This window comes from Empidonax traillii, unplaced genomic scaffold (genome assembly GCF_003031625.1).
Source record: "Empidonax traillii isolate 1590-97213 ecotype Southwest subspecies unplaced genomic scaffold, ASM303162v1 scaffold21:size2437335, whole genome shotgun sequence".
Taxonomy (NCBI): Eukaryota; Metazoa; Chordata; class Aves; order Passeriformes; family Tyrannidae; genus Empidonax; species Empidonax traillii.
In genome coordinates this window covers 1,565,164-1,586,347 of record NW_020955214.1, presented here as the reverse complement: position 1 = coordinate 1,586,347, position 21,184 = coordinate 1,565,164, and the positions used below count along the sequence as shown (strand labels likewise).

At 40.0% G+C, this 21,184-nt stretch overlaps 1 protein-coding gene across 3 annotated transcripts in view; it reads right to left on the bottom strand.

Annotated features, from left to right (window-relative positions):
- The window catches only part of ELMOD1 (ELMO domain containing 1), a 45,082-nt gene that overhangs the window by 7,924 nt on the left and 15,974 nt on the right, over window positions 1-21,184 (bottom strand). For 2 of the 3 annotated variants that reach the window (XM_027900438.1, XM_027900431.1), the window contains exons 3-8: window positions 20,844-20,937; window positions 9,566-9,711; window positions 9,388-9,416; window positions 8,078-8,175; window positions 4,155-4,284; window positions 1,010-1,143 (exon numbers count right to left, since the gene is read on the bottom strand). In XM_027900438.1, coding sequence (XP_027756239.1) covers window positions 1,010-1,143; window positions 4,155-4,284; window positions 8,078-8,175; window positions 9,388-9,416; window positions 9,566-9,711; window positions 20,844-20,860 — 554 coding nt within the window. In that variant the 5' untranslated portion in view covers window positions 20,861-20,937. Of the gene's footprint in view, window positions 1-1,009; window positions 1,144-4,154; window positions 4,285-8,077; window positions 8,176-9,387; window positions 9,417-9,565; window positions 9,712-13,143; window positions 13,262-20,843; window positions 20,938-21,184 lie in introns of those variants that run through there. The other variant, XM_027900446.1, reaches the window with a different exon arrangement.

The window sequence follows — 21,184 nt, the reverse complement described above, 5'->3', positions numbered from 1 at the left end:
AAGTGCAATCCTGTAAGTGCTTAGTGAATGCACATTACCAGAGTCCCCTTTCTACCCATTCTACGGAAAATCAGTTGCTTATTGCTAGAGCATGTCAGGTGCTGAACTCAAGAGAAAACAGTTCAGGCTTCTTGATCTGGCAGATTCATTATGCAAGATAAGAGTCATCACAGTAGACTAAGAAATTAAATGCATGGTAGGGATTAATTTCCCATGGAAGTTCAAAGCTGGAGTCAGGAGTCCAGATCCTTAAATGAGCTTTGCTAGAGAACAGCATATGGACAGTGGATGATTTATGTCCTTCAATCTGTAAAAGCAGGAAATGTTTCTTTTTCCCCTAAAAGGGAAAGGTTATTTTACCAAATGTTTCTAAATTACATAACTACCTGCAGTAAATACAACGGCTGGAGAAAATAACAGGCATTAGTCAATTCCCAAATTACCAAGCACAGCTGTGGTACTAACACCTGGTGTTCCTGAGTTGGAAGGAAGAAGTGACATAAGCATACTGCTTCATTCTGAATATCAACAGAAATTGAAGTAGTAGTTAAACTACAGAAGTCTGCCATCAGTGGTTGCATTTCAAGTGTTTTACTTAAGGATTCAACATGAAATTCCCAAAGAAGGTGGCTGAGCAGTAACATAACCCTCTCACCCACATACTTCCAGGGTATTTTGTTGAAGGAGATCTAGATACTGGTGAAAATATACTTTGCAGTTTCCTTCTCGTGGGAAGAGAGTGCTAACTTACTGTGTCACAGAGAAACTAAAAAAAGGGATTAGCAAGTGGTATTAGCAGGTTGAAAGAGGAATACTGAAAGAGAGGAGAATTCTTTGAAAAGAAAAACCCTCCAAAAATTAGGCTAAAAAATAAATACTTTCATTTGTTTAGTATGAAGTCCCTCTTACTTTTATAAGTTATTCCCACAGACTTGCTAAAATCTGCAAGTAATGCTGTTTTTCATGACTTTAGGCACACATAAACCCATCTCCAGAGGAACATACTTACACCAAGTTATATAAGCCCAGGAGACCCATCCCTCTAAAGTCTGTTTTAGGATCGTCACCTTGGAAACCAATTTCACACCATTGCTTTGAAATCCGAGCTTTCAGTGGTGAATTGGGCTTCAAGCATTTCCACAACTAGGAAAATTACAAGTAAAACGTAATTAAACTTCCACACATTAGTATGGTTTCTTTTTTCTTTTTAAACTAAGTTCTGATGTAATATCACTGCATTGCTATCCCAGGAACTGACACACAAAATCAAATTAAATTCCTCTCTGTGTGTGTGGGGAATATCCCAAACATCCCTGAACTATTGCAGATGTTTCAGCCCTACAAGGCCTTATCGACAGCTGCTGTAACATCTCACACAAAGACTTGTTTTGCTCAAGCTCTGTTCATCAAAGTGGTGTCTGCCTCCCTAAGCACAGAGACAGGAATGGGCTGGATTTGGTTGTAAATCACTGACAGAGCGGCAGGCAATCAGCCCTCGAGTCCCTGAGGTTCTGCAACAATCTTTTCTCTGGCATCTTTTGCGAGTCTCTGTAAAGGTTATAAATCAAGAGTGCTGACTTGGCTACCACAGTGCTGAAAAGCAAATCAGAGAACACACCAAAAAAAATAAAATCCATACAAGAATAGCCTGTGCCACCATCATATTTAACTAAGGGAAGAATCATTCATTGATCCCACATTTAAAAAAGGCAAAAGTGATTTAAGAAGCCAGATCGCCAGTTGGAATAAATCTACTTAGCTGCACTGGTCCAGTGACTTTAGTGCCTAAATGTTATGTTGCTGGGCACCTAAAAACAGCCTAAATTGATGTCTGAGAAATACAAACCTCATGTGCCATATCTCAAACTCACTCTTTCCAAAGTATATCAAGAAATCAGTATTTAGAATTAAGAAAGCATATTAATCATCAATCATGAGTTGGTGAGTAGGGCATCAAGACATGCATTTAGACAAAGTGTACCCAAGGGAAAGAGTTATGTGCACATTTCCCCAATAAAAACAGAAATCGTTTTAATTTTAGCAATCCTTACTGAATTTAAAATTAAGTGCCCTAGGAATGTTAAAACTTTAATGATTTCACTTTGCAATGGCTGTGTAAAGCATCATTGTTTAAACCATATTTGCTATCTTTCTTGTTCATCCATCAACAGTAAATACAGTATTAATCATTAGTTCAATCATGTCAAGTTAACCTCTCTCTCATTCATAAAGTGCCCTCCTGGTGAACATGAATAAATGATAGTCATTAGGAACTTGAATTACCCATTGCAGAGATCCCTTGGCAGAGTGCATAGAAGGAATAAAAACCAGCTGACCCATTCTTCCACAGAGTGGGTTGGAAAATGAATTAAACCTTTGGACATATTTCCATTTGACATTTGCAAAAGCAAAACACCTGCTATAAACAAGTGTTAATACACAGGTAAAACGGATACTTTTTTCAATATTATGAGTTTGCATAATGTTGCATAAGCTGCACTTTAATCTTTCCTCAGACAAATGTTGTTTTCATTCTGCTTTTATGCTCATGCAGTTATGTTTTTAAAGCACTTACGTGACTACACATCACTGCTGTCATGATTCTCAGGACCTTGCCCTCGCAGGCTGAGTGGCTTGGAAAGAGACCACAGCCAGCTCCTTGGTCTTTGTCATCCTCAGTTCCCACTTCTTGCTCTCTGGGCAGTGTAGATGCCCAGTGTATTAAGGAATGCTTTCTTGGAGTCAAAGGCACTCATTAACTGCCAGTGTTACTTTCAGGGACAAGCCATGTAGGCTCACATCCAAGGCACAGGCTTCCTCAGTGGGTAAATCTGTGTGTCCTTTTAGGGAAAATTCACTCTATCCCTAGAAATTTGTGCATTTTATTGCACTGGGGCAGAACTTGAACGGGAGGACTCCATCTGCCCAAGCCCACTTGATGGTTAGGGCACTCCTTCAGGGCAGCTCTGGATTCTGACAACTCCTTGGTGAGACTCCCACCTCTCAGCAAAGGGCCAACCTTAAAGACAGCAGCTTTCCAGACACCTACACGAACTCTGACCATGTAAGGTATTTTTTAGGAATAGTTATTTGCATCTGACAGTGCTTATATAATATGCCTACTGGGATTTTTTGAAGTATCTGGAAGACTAACTACGGTAAAATTTCCAGAAGCTCTCACTGTAATTTGGTAAAGCACTGTACTGCAAGATAGAACATGGTTTGGATGTAGTGGTGTTTAAGTTTTCAATATTTTTGTTTGAAATATGTGAAAAAAAACCCCAAACAACAACCAAACAGGTGGTATGTTTTTATAAGAACTATGAAAATTTTCTAAGAAGGCATTTTGCTTGCAGATAATAAGCTCACTATCACTTATTCTATGTTTCTTATCAATTCTCTAAAGTGTGGAATATGGTCAGAAATAGGATCAGAAGAAATACCGGGGCTTACTATTAGACTATTTTTCAGACCCTTCATTCTTTCCTTAGTTCCTTTCTAAGAACTCCCTAGCTCCCCCTCTGCTTATGGTGTCAAGATAAAAAAAATACTTTTATCATCTGCTCCAGTGTGAGGCTTTCCTGAAAGCATGAAGGAAGTAAAACCCAATTGTTATGGTTTTCTTAACTCTGCCAGTATTTTCCAAAGAACAGTTTCATTTTGTTTTCATTTCAAAACGTATTTGTAACTATAAATGTTAATCCTTCCATTCCACACAATAAAAGCTAGATATTTGCCACTGGGATACATAGCCATTGTCTTCAAAGATACAAGGAACTGAAGAAAATATTTTTACTCTGGTTGATAAAGAAAAATATCCCTCTTACACTGCAGAAAGCTGTACTAAAGTAGGACATAGGGCTATTTTTCCAGAGCTCACTGGAGATAACAGCTCTGCACTATAAGAATTGTGTATCTAATGCCCACATATAGTCCAGCCAAGGGAAATCCATTCATCAGCTAGGGAGTGAGCTGCTTGCTTGGCAGGTGTTATACCCAGACCTGATTTTAATGCTGTATAGTCTTATCTTAAAACAAGTACATGATGGAGGAAGGTGACAATACCTCTCAGTGTTTTAGAGAGGTCTATAAACCAGGCTGTTTGGAGCTGACATGAATAAAGGATGCCCTCTAAGCATCTCTTAAGCACCCACCTTCAGAAGCATTTCTTCATGTTGCGGATTCTCTGAATCATACGGCTCTCTGCGCAGCTTTTCGACCTCTGCAATAAGGTTTCTGTACCCCACGATCTGCAGCAGGCATGCCTGAAGAGATACTCCCAATCTGAGGGTTGGGGGGAGCAACATAATCCAACTCAATCATGTGTAGCCTTGAAGCAGAGTTACCACGTACATATCCATTTAATTAATGAGTAGCATTATATCCATGCATTGAAAGTCTAACACTTTAATTGCAATGGAAAAATTTCCGACAAGTCAATATTACAATAAACAAGGTCTTGTGAAATGCAGTCATATTTAGTGCCTTTCTTAGATTATAAAATTGGGGATTTTTAAAAAAACTGAACAGTGATTTTCACATTGAGATCCAGTTACAACTACACACAGCAGCATCGGATGTCTACAACAAGCACATTACTTAATCTTTCTCCTCATTCAAGTGACAGCTTCTCAAACAATACCCTGAGATCGGAGATGTTAATTTAAAAAGGGATGAGGGGGAAAGTCAGCAAAAAGCTAAAAATATTCATTTTGTTTCCATGCCACAAAAGCTAGCATAAAGAAGCTAAAACCCTGAAGTAATAGAATTTCAAAGATCTGCCGCCAGGCAGGGTTTTTTTGGTCTCATGTTGAGAGTCGTCATAATGGCTCTTTTCATTATAATGCAGATTTTGTGTTTCCTTTTACATTTCCTGATGCATCATCAAAAAACCCAAAACCAAAACACATGAAAAAACATTTCTCCAAAAAAAAACCCAAATCCCAACAAAAAACTGCACCAAGCAGCAGCTTATTCAGCTTTATGTTAAGATTCTATAATATGAAATGCAAGTTATGCAGTACACAACTGCCATGCTCATAGAAATTTTTACTTCTATATGGGAATAAATCCTTTAATATTTAATAATGTCTGAAGTTATCAGAACATCTAATATGAATTTGGAGAGCATAGCTAAGTCTGCACACTCATTCCTGTGTGGCACACAGGTTGCACTGATATTAAGCTGTACCCATTCCTCATCTGTCGTCTGATACAGTGAAATATATTGTTTATTCCATAATACTGTTAAATTTTTTGAGCAGAAGGATTTTCACTGCTTATCTTTTGAGCAGATCCTGCTTGTCTAAACTGATCATCTTCTATGGCAAGGTGACCCAAGTAGTGGATGAGGGAAAAGCTGTGGATATTGTCTGCCTAGACTTTAACTGTCTTTAATGTGGCTTTACACAGAATTTTCCTGGAGAAACTGGCTGCTTGTGGCTTGGGTGGGTGCACTGTTTGCTGGGTAAAAAATTGACTGGACAGCCCAGAGAGTGGTGGTTAATGGAGTCACATCTACCTGGGGGCTGGTCACTAGTGGTGTTCCCCAGGCCTCTGTTTAATATCTTTCTTTACCAGTGATCTGGATGAGGAGATCAAGTCTATCCTCAGTCAGCTTGCAGATGACACCAAGTTGGGTGGGAGTGTTGATCTGCTGGAGAGTAAGAAGGCTCTGCAGAGGGATCTGGACAGGCTGGATTGATAGACCAAGGCCAATTGTGTGAGGTTCAACAAGGTAAAGCATTGGGCCCCTCATACGGTAAAGACACTGGGGTGCTGGAGCATGCCAAGGGAAGGGCAACAAAGCTGGGGAAGGAGCTGGAGCATAAGTCTAATGAGGAGCAGCTGAGGGAGCTGGAGGTGTTTAGCCCATAGAAAGGGAGGCTCAGGGGAGAGTTCGTTGCTCTCTACAGCTTCCTGAAAGGAGGTTGTAGCCAGCCAGGTGGGGTTCAGTCTCTTCACCCAAGTAACAGGACGGGAGGGAACGGCCTCAATTTGCCCCAGGAGAGGACTAGATTGGATATTAGGAAAAATTTCTTCACCAAAAGGATTATCAAGCCCTAGAGCAGGCTTCCCAAGGAACTGGTGGAGTCACCATTCCTGTAGGTATTTAAAAGACATGTAGAAGGGCCATGGCTTAGTGGTGCACTTGACAGTGTTCTGTTAGGGATTTTAAAGGTCTTTTCTAATCTAACTGGTTAATCTCCAGAAACAGATATGTCAGCATTAGGCCATTTCTAGTGCTGCAATTTTATGCTATTTGAGGCTATAATCCTTGAAGAAAAATGTTTGCAGCATTTTCCCTCCTTTGCAGTTTATCTATTTATTTTGGGGTGCTTTGTCCTTTTTTTAAATTTTTTTTAAAACATGCTTCACTTGCTATAGCCTATAATTTTACAGAAAGACAGCATTTCAAAGAAAGCTGAAATGCCAGACAGACTGCATGTGAAATCCTGTAGTGCATCACTAAACCACAGCCATAACGTTTTCAGCTACTCTATAGCCTCAGAATAGTTTAAAGCAGCAAGCCACAGGATGTGGCAAAGCAGAGCAATTTTATATTTATATTTATATATATATATATATATATATATATATTTAAGATACATGTTGCAGAACACGTTCAAAGTAAGCCATGTTTCCACTTTATCTAAAGCCGGTCAAAAGCTCAATGCAATATTATTTGGGTGGGGGTTTGGGGGTAGAATTAGTTTCCCCGCTCTCCTTTTCATTAAGTTTTTTTCTCCTCCTTGCCAAGCACGGGAATCCTGGTGAGTTGCTGATGTCCCCCATGCCTCCTCCCTGTCATCCTTGTACCGGCTGTGGCAGTTCTCAGAGCACAGGAGCAATGAGCTTGCATCCCCAGCTTCAGGTGCTCCACCAGATGGAGGCAAGTCCAAAAGTGGAGCAGGGGAATGGGAACCAGAGGATTGTTAAGTTGCCTTCTATGATTCTATGTCTGCTACCATAGTTAGTGCAGACGGCACATGTCACCACCTGGTTATTAAACCTACTTGCTCCTAACACTACATATAAACACTTATCTCAGAGGCATTGACAAAGGAAAATTACTGTGTCCTGCCTTCTCCCTTTCGGGTCACAGAAGCCCCCAGCCTTCAAGAAAAGCTCAGTGCAAGCACCCCCGGGGAGCTAGTTCAGCTCGACAAAGATGCTACATTAACAAAAATGACTGCATACAGATTTGCAGAAACACATACAGTATGACATATGTCCCCTTGTCCTTACCCTGGGATATTTCAAGTCTCTACTGTGCAAGGCAAGGCAAGAACTTCTGAACAAGACAGTGTGGAGGCAGGTGTTTTTTTATGTTCAGGAGAAGGTAAGGCATTGGATTTTCCTTAATGATGTCTAACCTGCTTTTGATGAAATTTCTCCATAAAAGTTCAGTATAAAATAAATGGCTCACAAATAAAACTTCAGTGCAGATGTCTAAAGTTTAGCAGAACTATGATTAATTTAATATAAGGAGCAATTTAGTGGCAGAGCATGTTTCTATGTAGGTGGCATCACCTTGCACTTTTCAGGCTCCCATTCCTCACTGTTTTAAGGAGATATTTTACCAACTTAGCTTTTGGGTTTTGTTGTTGCAGCAAGACCTTGTTGATGCTCTGATCACTTAGAGAAAAGTAGCTATCAAAGTATGGATACCCATTTTGACTTATGTATATCAACTACAAGCTTGGGAAGAAGAGTGAACCTCAAACTAATTGCCTGAATAATACAGCTTTCAACACTTATTCTGCTGATTCCTGACCTTGACACCTTATGTCCTAACATAAAGGCTGCGAGGTAAGGCAACCATAGTGTTATCACTTAAATGGTTGGTTGTTAATCTCTTCTTGCTAATATTAGTTACATTGTATCATTAAAACTTGTGTTTCGATAATTAAAGGCAGTGTTAAAATGTAAATCAGTATACTGTTTGTATCAGTTACAACAGAATTCATCATCAAATGGTGTGCCACAATAACTATGGAAAACCAGCTCTCCATGGACCTAGGCACTGAAGATACCAATAATTCCCATTTATTTTGTAAGGAAACCACAAACTTACTGTGGATTTACATCTGGATTAATCCTTTTCAGCTCCATGATGTCATCTATCGTTTTTTCAATAGCATCAGGGTGAACATTTACTGATGTTTGCAGTCGCTAAAAAGAGGTTTTAAACACATATTAATTATTATAAAAGCTATTACTCGATAGAAGTTAACAATGGTAAACTTGATACATAAAAGCTTCCAGATTAAGAGCCCAGAAGACCCAACTCAGTACATGTGCATATCTTTCCAGTCTATTCAACCCTACTGACTAGTTCCAGAGCACTCTCCATGTTAGAGCTCGAGTCGCTTTGCTATGCCCTTGTAGTGTATCGCAGTTCTGTGACGGCTGTCAGTGAAGGTGATCAAAAGCCTCAGTGCAGATCAAGAAGGAGCTTCAGACCATCCACCTAATTCCACCAGAATTGCTAGCCTTCATTTGACATTCCCTCTCCCAACACGTTGCAGTAATACAGCAAAACATTTTCCCTTTCACTTGTCATTGCACTTTGTAGAGATGCCTCTGGAAGTTCAGTATTCAAAAACCAACATGTTGTCTGAAAATTCAAGAGGTTGAACTTTCTGATGCTTTGTTTCTGAACTACACAGTCACTTAAATGCAAGCTTTTAAATAGCATTCTGTCTTTCTGTTTGTACTAGAAATATATTTGGAAGCACTATGCTGAACTAAGAGCTACATGACATCATTTTTGTTAACGCTGAGGTAAGCTTTTCAACATCACTCATTCTTATGGCAGAGAATTTAAAGCCTGAATATGCTATTTAACATATACACAAATGCCTAAGAGAAGAACTTAGGTTAGCACAAGCACAACCAGTGACACAGTGAAAGGATGAAGTGACAGAGGCTTTTCTCCATTAATGTATTTAAAACGGAGGAAGAGAACAACGTTTGTAAAGTTGCTTTTCCAGTTGTGAAAGTTGCTTTCCAGACAAAAAAACTGATTTTTTTTGTAAGTGTGTGACTGACTGCACATTACAGATATTCTAAGACAGGATGAGGAATCATGCCCAAGAAACCCCAAATTACAAAGCATCATTCTCATCATCTCCACCATGGCCTGCTTTCCCCTTGATTCTTTCATTGCTACAGCGTGTCTGTCCCTGGAGCATAGGACACTCTACCTGACTTTGCAAGATCATCTGCTACTGCAGCCACAAGACCCTCTTCAGTTGAAAACTGTTTTAATGTAAAATCATATCAAATCTTAGAGTGATTTTTTGGGGTGAGCGAACAGCAGACTGAACAAACCAACAACACAGGACACAATAGAAAAGGTGAATGATGAGATCTTCCTCTTACCTTACTTTTTGAACCTTTCAGTGATGCCTCTGTAAGAGAACAGTATTTGAAAGCATCATGTCAGACAAGCTAAATTTATATTGGGTCCATTTAAAAGTTTATTTATAATAATGTCATACTATTTTTAGCACGTGCAGAAAGGTACAAAGGCATGCAGAACTAAGTATTTTGCAGTTACCTATTTTCATAGTTCTGGCAGCTCCAGGTTTGGTATTGTAACAGATCCTTTGCAATTCACATTGACCTGTTAGTTTCCTGACCACGAATTTCAGGCAGCGCCACAAGCATTTGCAGTAGAAGTACAGGCATACCTGGACAAACATCCTGGCAAAAGAAGAAGCCTGAAAATAAGAGTCTGGAGCAGAGTTTGTTTCAATGCTGTCACCACCAAAACAGAAAGTACTTCCTCATCCTAAATTCGCATTGCCTAAGGACACCTTTAAAACAAAAGCAGCAATCACATTACAAACATTTATGCTGGTAAATGTTAAATCTGGCTTTTTAGTCCTAGCCAACAAAGCAACTCACATACAAAGCACCAGAACTGGAAGCACGGAATAAGTCAACTCCAGAGTTCTCAGAAGAGTACTTATAAAAAACCCTTTGCCCCCTTAAAATAAAAGGCTGTATAGTTCCTACAAATGATTTGGGGAAATAGGACTTCATGAGAAGGGAGTACAGCTCACTCTGATATAATGGATGCTGAGGATCCAGGGAGTCATTACACTCTGGCTTAGTTTTGCCGAACACATTGGCTGGTTATCCTGACAAACTTGACATCCTGACATCATTCATGTCAGGTCCCTAAGAATTATAATTAAGGAAATCAAACTTTCCACTTCAGCAGAAAGGTGTTTAAGAATCTGCCCTGAGGTTCGCCAGTTCTTCCCAAAATCAGCTGTTACACAGCACTGATGCTGCACAGTTTCTCAAAGTACAGAACTGACAGTAAGACAACAAATCCCTTATTTAGCTATTGCATCTAATTTTGAGCCCCAGCAACAGAAGACAGACTTTGACAAACAGGATATATTTCAGTGGAGATGGTAGGACTGGAGAACAAATCCTGTGAGGAGAGACTGGGAGAGCTGGGCTTATTCCATCTGAAGTAGAGATACCTCCAGTGGGAACTAACAGCAGCCCCCAGTGCCTGTAGGAAGATCATGAAGGAGACAGAGCTGAGCTCTTCACAGACAAGGGACAGCAAGTACAATCACAAGATGATCAATCTTGTGAGGAGAAGTTTTTCACCATGAGGACAGTCAGGTTTCCCGGAGAGGCTGTGCAGTCTATTTCTTTAGAGTTTTTAAAGCCTTGACTGGAAGAAGCCCTGAGCAGGCCAGTCTGGTGTCAGTTTTAACTCTGGTGTGAACAGGAGGTTGGACCAGAGACCTGCTTAGGTCCCTCCTGGGCTCAACTATCTTATGATCATATGAAAGCCTGAAAAAGACTGCATACATGAGAAACGCTCTATTTTAAACCTTATTAGCACTGAAGCTGCTACTGAAGCCCACATACTGCCACAATTACATAACACACCCCAAACCCACATTTAATGGGAATAAACTCATTTGGAAACAATTTAGCTTTCTTGTTTCTATGGTTATGAAGGCACAGATTCACAAGGTGCACCAGGTAGGGGAGGATTCACCCATGGTTCCTGGGTTCAGAGACACATCTCATAAAAGACTAATTGCAAAGATATGACAGTGGGAACATTGCCATCTGGGCATGGTCCTGGGTAACTGGCTCTAGATGGTTCTGCTAGAACAGTGCGGATGGACCAGATGACTTCAATGGGTCTCTTCCAAACTCAACCACTCTGTGATTATATTCCATTATTATATTACGGGGAAACATCAATACTGCTTTGACACAATAGCTTGCCAATAAATAGTCAAAATTAATTTGATCCATTATTTTCTAAGCCTTTGTGTATGCATATTCACCATTAGCCCATTATTTTCTGCTGTTGATGCTTTCGAAGGACGGTTATTTGTTTGGAGACTCCATTAACCTTTGCAATGAAGTGCGGTGCTTGTTTCGAATTACTGAATTCCAGATACTCAAATCAGTTATAGATTTAATAAAGCTTGAAGAGCTCCATCACTTCCTAAAATCATCCTGAAGGGCATGCTGTAGAAGGACATTCAAGGAAGGGAAGATGAATTAATGCATGTTAATGTCCACACAGGAGTTTAATCTGCTTTATATTAACTTCAGTTTAATCGTCTTTGAAGGAGGATTAAGCTGAGGGAACTAAAGACATTTTATGTGTAAATGGAAAGCATCAACACAAGTATTTAACATGCTTTAAAAGCATTCACTTTATCTTCACACTTTTAGTTAATTCACTTAACACTCCCAAATGCCTGCATGCAGGCAAACCCACTTGGTTTTATGCAACAGGAAGCCACTATTTTAGATACAAAGTGAAACCTAAAGAATGAGGAATCAGTCCCATTATTTATTCTAGTTTTAGGCAAAAAAAAGTTTCAGGTGCTGACACCAAAACATCCCCTCATCCCTGCTGCAAGATGTGCCAGAACACAGTTCTGTGAGGAGTTAATTTCTGTTTTACAGCAGGTTATCACCTTCAGTTTTAAGAACAAGACTGGTTACCAGGAGACAAAACCATTATCAACCAACAGCCGTTCTTTAATTTTTCAGTAGTCAGAAGTAGAATCTCAGAATCATCACAGAATGGTTTGGGTTGGAAAAGGCCTTAAAGATCATCTTGTTCCAACACCTATGTCATAGGCAGGGACACCTTCCACTAGATCAAGCTGCTCAAAGCCCCATCCAACCTGGCCTTAGGATATACATCTGTTAAAGAGTCAATCTCACATTAAGTCAACTAGTATCTTTAACTGACACCTTTAATAGTGGCTTAGAAAACCCTATAGGCTAACACTGGACATTTTGGTTTTCCAGCAGATGTTTGACATCAACCTTCACAGGTCTGACTAGTCTGCCATCCCTGAAGAATTCAAAAAATAGGCATCCCTTGGCTTCCTCGACACAGCTCAGCTCTGTGGTCAGGCTGAAAGCACAGAAAAATAAACACAAGAGAAAAATGCCAAACCGAAAGGTGGAGTATGGTCAAACAAAGTTCTGAGTTTTCATCATATTTTTGTAGTAGAATTTAGGGTTGTTTTCTTTAGGCCTGCTTTCTTTCCACAGGTTAGGTCTCTATTAGAGCGACTGCAGAGAGAGCTCATTTATATGTAAAATGAGAGGAAAGACTCAGGCTCAACTTCATGTCAATGGTCCATGTAAGAAGATTTCCTTCTAATGAGCCAGGTAGCTCACATAAAATGCATGTCCTTTAAGAAAGTTCATGCTTATACTTAGTTGCCTCCAGCACTGAACCCATTTCTTTAAAAAAAAAGGTTTTGATTACTGTATTGTGTGATGTGCATAAGTTTTGGGGGGTAGGGGGGTTGAGGAGGAAACGTATTAAGTGCATTTGAATTATATGCTTCTGCCTTAGGCACAGTGACAGATTTACAAATCAAAGGGAAAATTCCAGATGGGATAGTGCTGTGAGCATATAGTTGCAACCACTTTCTCCACTAAAGTTCTGCTTTGGCTGTGGTTTGCACAAAGATTAATGAAAAATGCATCTACTAAAAGCATGACACTACAGCACAGAAGCACTACATCTGTGATTCACTAAAGTATGCTTATCAGCTATTACTAATAAAACAAATACACACTAGTTTTGACTAGAAGAAACTTAGCCTTTGTGGGTACCTTCAGTTTTCTACTACTCATCCATCTCAGGCTTACATTAGTTGAAATCTTCCATTTGTAACATGAAATGCATAAAAAGTAACACAAGCTCTTTATAAAAGGGAACTCTTGCTTGCAGAAGTCCTGTAATAAAAGCACACTAGTGATTATCTAAGACAAGTTTTATGCTAACCACTATGCACTTCAGTGCATGCAAAATTGAGACACTGGCAGCTATAAAACAAAACATACTGTATCATAAAAAAGAACTCCCACGAAACCGCAGCATGAGCCATATGTTTGACTATGGCACAGTGGCATTAACTTCTGGTTTGTTTTAGCATCCAGTTCTAAAACTCCTTTCCAGTCAATCTCTTCTGTGATTCTTGTTTGTTGTTTTTCTTGTTGTTTGGTTGTTTGGTTTGTGGGGTTTTTCACCCCACTTGCCCTTGCAGCACAGGAAACAGTTTGTGTTGTCATGTATGGCATTATTTCAGATCCTGAGGTGAGGTTTAAAGCCAGAAATATTATAGAAATTAAGGCATTCTTCATGAATGCCTTCATGAATGACTAGACTCATACTCTAGTCTTTCCCATTTAAATACAAGCTCTTTCTCATTCCGTATTACAAGTTGCTGCATAGACCCACATATTTATGTTCATAGTTGCATTTCAAGAGTATATGAACATTTATTCAAGTAAAACAAAGAAAGAACTGCATAACAAGATGCTTTTCTTACACAGGTCAAATGAACAGCCAAGGATGTTGTATGACAAAAACCAATTAAGCAACTGATCTCTATCAGCAATAATGGGGCTCAGCAGACATTCTGTAGAGCTCTCTTCCAGGAGGAAGGGGATGAAGAAAGGGATTTCTACAACCGTTAGGATCCTTGCAAGACATGGAGAAATTTAGAGTCAAAAAGTAAGAGTACTGCTGCTACAGTCACAGTGCTTCTACTCCCCACAGCATGTGCTGATCTGCCTGGGGAAAGAAAACACATGGCAGCAAGAAGCAGAGAACACTGAGCATGTTGTTTAACACCCTAAAGGTGTGAAGATAAGGACATGAGTGGTTCTCAATAAGGACTTCTCGACATTTGCCCTTGACTAACCATCTGATATTGAGTCATTGTGACTGGAACAGCACCTGATGGCTATTAGAATTTACATCTCTCTCCAGTGACATTATGACATAACATTTTCATGAAATCTGTCTTTTTATTTAAGAGTGACTGGCTCTAGACAGCCTTCTCAGTGATAAACTGGCGGAAGCAAAATTGAGCAAAAGTTTCCAAAGTTGCCTAGTTTTTCTGTGAAGCTCTTTCCTATGTGATCTGTTCACCTAAATAGCAAGATGTGTGTATAATGCAACATGAAATACCTCCCGAAGAGAAGTAGAGATTAATTATTGTGCAACAGTTTTGAAACTAATAAAATAGAAGGTGCTTATTTCCTCCCACATTAATTTCAGAACCGTAGTATTTTCAGAGTTAGTAACAAACACAAATACTTTGGGTAAAATGAAAACTTCTATATGATCAGTGCCAGTTACTGGACTTAAAACTGGGAGGGAAGCAAGCAAACCCCCCAAACTGACCGAAAATACCCCAACATCAAATCCGGTAGTTGAAAAGATTGAAAAAAGTCACTGAATCTCCTTACACATCATTTTCTTTCCTGTGTGTCCTATTTCAAGTCCTATGGGTAGTAAAGATTCTTACAAAACTATTTTTCCTGAGGGACATACTCAGCTCAGAAAAGAGTGGATTAAATGAGTATTTCCTTTCTGAGAATTTTGATTACAGTTTGAGAAGTCCAACTAGTTATGGCTGATAAGGTGTCCAAATAGGTGAGTAAGCAAGTGATCCTACCCTGTTAGGAGCTCATTTACCTTGAGTATCTTTGGTTTATGTGCATAACTTACAGTGTATGTATGAGGTCAACCAAGAAGTAATGTACCAACCACCATTTCTGCCATAGGCAGACCTGCTATTACCTCCTGTAAAACACAAGAAATTGTTTTCATTCTGTGCCTTTGCAGACTTGACAACTGAAATCCACCTTATCTCCTCATTTAGACATGAAAGCAAGTCACCGTGGCAACTAAGGAAGACATAAGAATAGTTCTTTACAGCCGCTTTCCTCACTTTGCTTCTCTTGCTGTTTGCTGATTTCATTTTCATTTTATCTGATATGACTCCAGCAACAGAGCTTATGCTTAAAATCTGCTAGTGCTTACAGACTGTTTTGCAGTAGATCAAGAGAAGGTGTCAAGTTTCTAGGGTTTACTGAAAAAAATCTAAATGTCTGCTACGGTTGGCTCTCCAAGTTGTTGTTATTTTATATGTTTAAGATAAATTGAAGTCGAAGTGGAAGTGTCACTGACAGACTCCACAAAACCCCTTTACAAAAAAGAGCATTGCAAGATTAAGCTTTTAACTGAGAAACAGTTTTATTATTTCATAAGTAATATTTCAGACTTCTGGAATAATTAATATCAGAGCAAACTGAGAAAGAAAAGAAACCTAAACCAGCTCTTTTCACTTGGACATCACCTTGAATAAGAGCTATGAGCACAAGAGTCTAAATTCAAGGATTTAGAGCTATTCCAACTATTGACTGTTGAATAAAAGTTTCTCCTTTTCCAATCAAGTTGGGTGGGAGTGTTGTTCTTCTAGAGGGTAGGAAGGTTCTGCAGAGGGATCTAGACAGGCTGGATCAATGGGCTGATGCCAGCTGTATAAGGTTCAATAAGACCAAGTATCAGATCCTGTGCTTAGTTCCCAACAATTCCAGGCAGCACTACAGGCTGCGGGAAGAGTGGTGGGAAGCTGCCAGGTGGGAAATGATCTGGGGGTGCTGGTCGACAGCAGCTGAACATGAGCCAGCGTGCCCAGGTGGCCAAGAAGGCCAATGGCGTCCTGGCCTGTATCAGGAACAGTGTGGCCAGCAGGACCAGGGCAGTGACTGTCCCCCTGTACTCAGTACTGGTGAGGCCACACCTCAAATCCTGTGTTCATTGTGGGCCCCTCATGACAAGAAGGACATTGAGGCATTGGAGCACGTTCTTAAGGAGGACAACAAAGCTAGTGAAGGTTCTGGAGCACAAGTCCCATAAGGAGTGTCTGAGGGAGCTGGAGTTGTTTAGTCTGGAGAAAAGGAGGCTCAGGAAAGATTTTATCACTCTCTACAGCAGAGTGAAAGGAGGTTGTAGCCAGGTGGAAGGCATTCTCTTCTCCCAAGACACAAGTGACAGGACAATAGGAAATGGCTTCATGTTGTGTCAGGGAATGTTTAGATTGAAAATTATGAAAAATTTCTTCACCAGAAGAATTGTCAAGCATTGGAACAGGCTGCCCAGGGAAGTGGTGGGATGACCATTCCTGGAGGTATTTAAAGGACATGTAGACGTGGCACTCAGAGGATATGGCTTAGTGGTAGACTTGACAGAGCTGGGTTACTGGTTGGATTAATGATCTTAAAAGTCTTTTCCAACCTTTTGAGGGACTGAAATTGGTTAATGGCTTAAACATTGCCAAACTCACTGAAAGGCTTTTGTTCGCTGTAGAAAACTGTGCAAAGAAGAAACTGCTCACCTGAAGCCCACCCCTACTAATTTGGACCATGATAAGATAAATGATTGAGATAAGAAAAGGTGATACTATTGTCCAGTTACCCCAGGAGAAGAATATATCCACAAGTGGGAGAGACTGGAATGCTAATGGCTCAGACAATCAAGATGCAAGCCGACTATGTGGAAAGGAACCACCCAGGTGCTAAGGGCATTAACACCTGAACCTCAGGTTACAAGCTGGATGTTGAACAAGGTAAGGAAAGAGGCAAGTCCTGCAAATCAATGTAGTGTTTCTTTGTCCTTAAACAAATGTAGCCTGAAGATATTAATCTCTGCCGACAGGCCATATTGGGCCATAATGGACTCAACTGCACTAATGTAACTAACATTAGGCAGCTCTAACATCTTAGATGTTCCATCTTAGGTGTCAAAGAAAATGTTCCATCCCGTGATCCAGTATTACATCATCCAGTGTAAAACTCCCTGTCCTAGTGGAGGTACCAGAGTTGTTCCTAACTAGCCTAAGCATAATAAATACTTGGGACTTCCCTTAACACCAGAGGCTTCCTCCCTAACCGCACTTGGGTTTCTTCCCTCACTATGCTGGGCTTCTTCCATCACCATATGGGGCTTTTTCCCTCACCACCATGGGCTTCCCTTGACAGATCCAGACTGCAACCATCATTTCAACAAGACTGTGACTCTCACCACTGAGAAGACCACAAGGGGATCAATGGAATGCTGTTGGAATCCGTGGAGTGGTCATATATTTTTACTTAATCTGTCTCTCTGTCATTCTCTTTCTTTACTGTGCCTCTCTCTTTTTCCTATTTCTTTCTATATCTATCTCACATTTGATGTTAAATAAAAATCCATACTATTGACTTTGGCGTATGGTCTCTGCACCTTAATTTGGGCAGATTTCTAATAATTTTAAAGAACCTGATCATAACACACCCAAAGAATTCTAGGATTCTAAACAAAACAAACAGGTTGTTCAGAGAGGCTGCAGAAACTCCATTCCTGGAGATGCTCAAAATGTGACTGGATGCAGCTTCAGTCTTCTCTGTCTTTTGTGGATGTTAGCAAATAAATATTTGCTATAGCTGACCTTGTTTTGAGCAAGGGGATAGGATTTGGTATCCAGAGGTGTCTTTCAACCTCACTGAACACAGAATGGTAGAACACTAAACAAGTCTTCTTAAATTGAAAGGTCCGGGAGGAGGGAAAAAAAGACAATTCACTAACATTAAACATAGAATAGACTGTCAAAAGAGAAACAGGAGATGTCAAGCTGATTATAAAAAGTCATGTCAAAGGCCCAACGGATGAGTAGTAGGCACAGCAAATGCAGCACTCAAATAACACTAATTCCTCATTATCTGTATTCACAACTGCAGTGTTTTGTTTAGAAGACCAGCTCCAGTAAAAACCAGAGACTACAGTGTGTCTCCAGTTGACAAACCTAACTCAGAGCTGAGTGGCACGTCTGCCTACAGGTAAGAGTTTTCTCTTACAACAAGCTGGATTTGAAAGCCACAATTCAAGTCCTCCTTGGGTGTTCAGGTAAATACCTGCTGCCTGAAGTTGCTGCAGGAAAAGTATTGCCACTACTTAGAAAGCAAAGGTGAGGTTATTTTAACTTCACAGATAAAACTCCTGTTCATCTCTCCATCAATTTTATGGCATTTTCCATGCTGCAATCAACAAGATGACTTGAAGTTTGTGCAGACTTAACTAAGCTCGCTGCTTTCAAATGTAGAGATAATCTCTACCATCAGCATCAACTAGTCCAGTGTCTGCTCCATGTTGTGCAACAAGCAAAACACTGTGCCACTGAGCACACAACACCCAGCCCTGCATTTGATCTTCACAAACAGTTAAGAATACTTTAAGCTCCCGAGCAGCAGCTGCTAGTGGTAATGGATAAACATCAGGGGACACAATATACATCAACTTGTTTATTTTCCAGCTGATTTCAAAGCTGGGAGACTTAATATCCTTGCCTCACATGTATATGTTCCTGCAGCTCCACCCTTCACTGCCTTATTCTTCATCACACAAACCTGCAACCACAGGCTGCAACACATATAACAGAAATCACTATCCCCAGTATGACCCCAGCTTACTTTTTAATCTCTGTTTTTCTTCTATATTGACAAATTATGAGGAGGAGAGTACTCTTATCAGTTCATGTCAAAGGATTAACACAAAATAAGAAAATCCAGATGCTTGTAAGTAAATAGAAATAGCTTCCCTATTTCAACAGTATTTTCCTGGTTTAGGTGCTATCTATTCTCCCCCTCCTCATTCCTTAATCCAACTTCCTGTTCAGCATTTATAATACTGGACTTCCCATAACAAAGTCCTAGACTGTGCTATATAGATAAGCAATGTTTTTCAGAATATCTGCTTTGACTACTTAAGAGAATCCAACACCATCAAGATTTCTCAAATCATTTAGGGTTCAGTGACTTCTGAAATACCATAAAGAGAAGCAGGAGGCAGTTTCTTCAAGACAGCCTCAGGAACTCACATAGTCAAAACAGCACACTTTCTCCAGTATGGAAAAATCACCAAGGGGCCAGGACAGACAAAGGCAAGCAGAACAGTTAGTTTAATGGGAGGGGAGGGAGGGGAGGTAGCAGCTTAGAAGTTGGCAGCAGCTCAGTGTCTCCATCAGGAGGGACCAAAATTATTTTATGCTCAGGAAATACCAGATAACTATGGGGGCAACCTGTAACACCCTCTGCCACCCCAGCCAGAGGCTCTCACCCCACTGACGGGATGGTAGAGTCCCCTTTGTGTAGGACTCATGACCCAAATCCCTAATGGCACCAATTTGTGACCTTGGGTCAGGCTGCTGAATAAGTCTGTACAGAGGAAGAAACGTAAAAATTATAGAGGCAGGACTGCTGAGATGGAAATAATTAGCAGGATCCCAGAAGGAAGGCTCCTGAATGAGACGATATAAAATTATAAAGGGAAAAGACACCACAGGGATGTTATCGAGGCTAGTTGTGAACTATCAGCTCACTGGACCCACACCAATGGAGCTGGTAGAAGACTTGGGACCACCCAAGACATGGGTCACTTGCAGGGCCAATTCTTTCCCTCCTGGCTGGTGCCTGTCAGGGTGGTAAGCACACTAATCTTTAGCTCATTCAGTCTTCTCTGTCTTCTGTGGATATTAGCAAATAAATATTTGCTTTATACTTTTGGCTTTCAACGTCTTTTGTCCTGCTTACAGCATCCTTTTGCAGCTGGCTCAAGATACCTGAGGAAGCTGACCCAAACACTCCACAGAAATGCTTAAGCCAAGTCTGGCTTGGCAGCAAAGTCATTACAGATGATCAGCCTAGAGGTAATGATGCTGATATCCATAGTGTTATAAACAGTCTAAAAAGGGAGAAAAATATAGTGGCAGATGCTCTATACAGAAGCATATGTTTTAGCTCTCTTGTAAAGGTTTCTCTGATCCAGACAAATTATGATTTCTTTGGTTTATACACAAATTAGGCTCTTGATCTGTATTAATTTTGAGAATTGGTCAGCTCTCTCCATTGACTACAGAACAAAGACAACATGGGCTTTCTGCACTTATAGCTGTTGTCTGTCAAGTACTTTGTTCTACCCCTGGTTTATGGAGAAACAACTGCAAGTCATATGTAGGAGCAAGTAACTGACATTTCTCCCCCAAACTGAGCATGATCAGCTTCAAAAAGACTTGCACATCTCCACCAAGCATCTCCCCTTCTCTGCTTTCACAAATAACACTCAAAAAATCCAGACAGTAGATGAAAATGGAAAAAAAAAAAAAACAACAAAATTTTTCAAGCACTGTTCTACAGTACTGTTTCCCCTATTTTCCCCTGACATATCAGACACTACTGATTTGATACATCACTGCTCCAATCCCTCAAGACAGTTGACACATTCTTTTCTTCTATAAAAAACTGGAAAGGAAAATTTAAATTAAAATAGCTTTAATTAAATAGTGAAATCTAGGTGAACAGAAAGCAATCTAGTATAAACTAGTTTACGCCTTCTGTAATACTTATAACAGCAAAAACATTTAACTCACTGTAGCATAGAATAGAAATCAGAGTAATTTAACACTTTTGAAGAAATACAGAACAGTTACCTCAGGAAATGCTTCATGGTGATGGTTTGGTTTGTGTTGCTAGAGCTGTAATCTATTGATCACTGATGACCTCTTCTTTGAGGTGATATCGGTGCTGTAGAAATAGAATTGAGACTTGTTTACTAATAGGAAAAAAAAAAAAAAGTGATATTTCAGTTGTCTAAATGGCTCTTGAAACAAACATCTATGGAAATACATGGGAAAGAATGTTTAAAAAGTCTCATGTCAATTAAAAAAAAAATCATAATTTGTTCACACTTCAGCCTGTGCACATACTTTGAGTAGACTATACTACCCACGTCTCCTTTCAGAGAAGTAAAAAACTTGAATGAGAATACAGA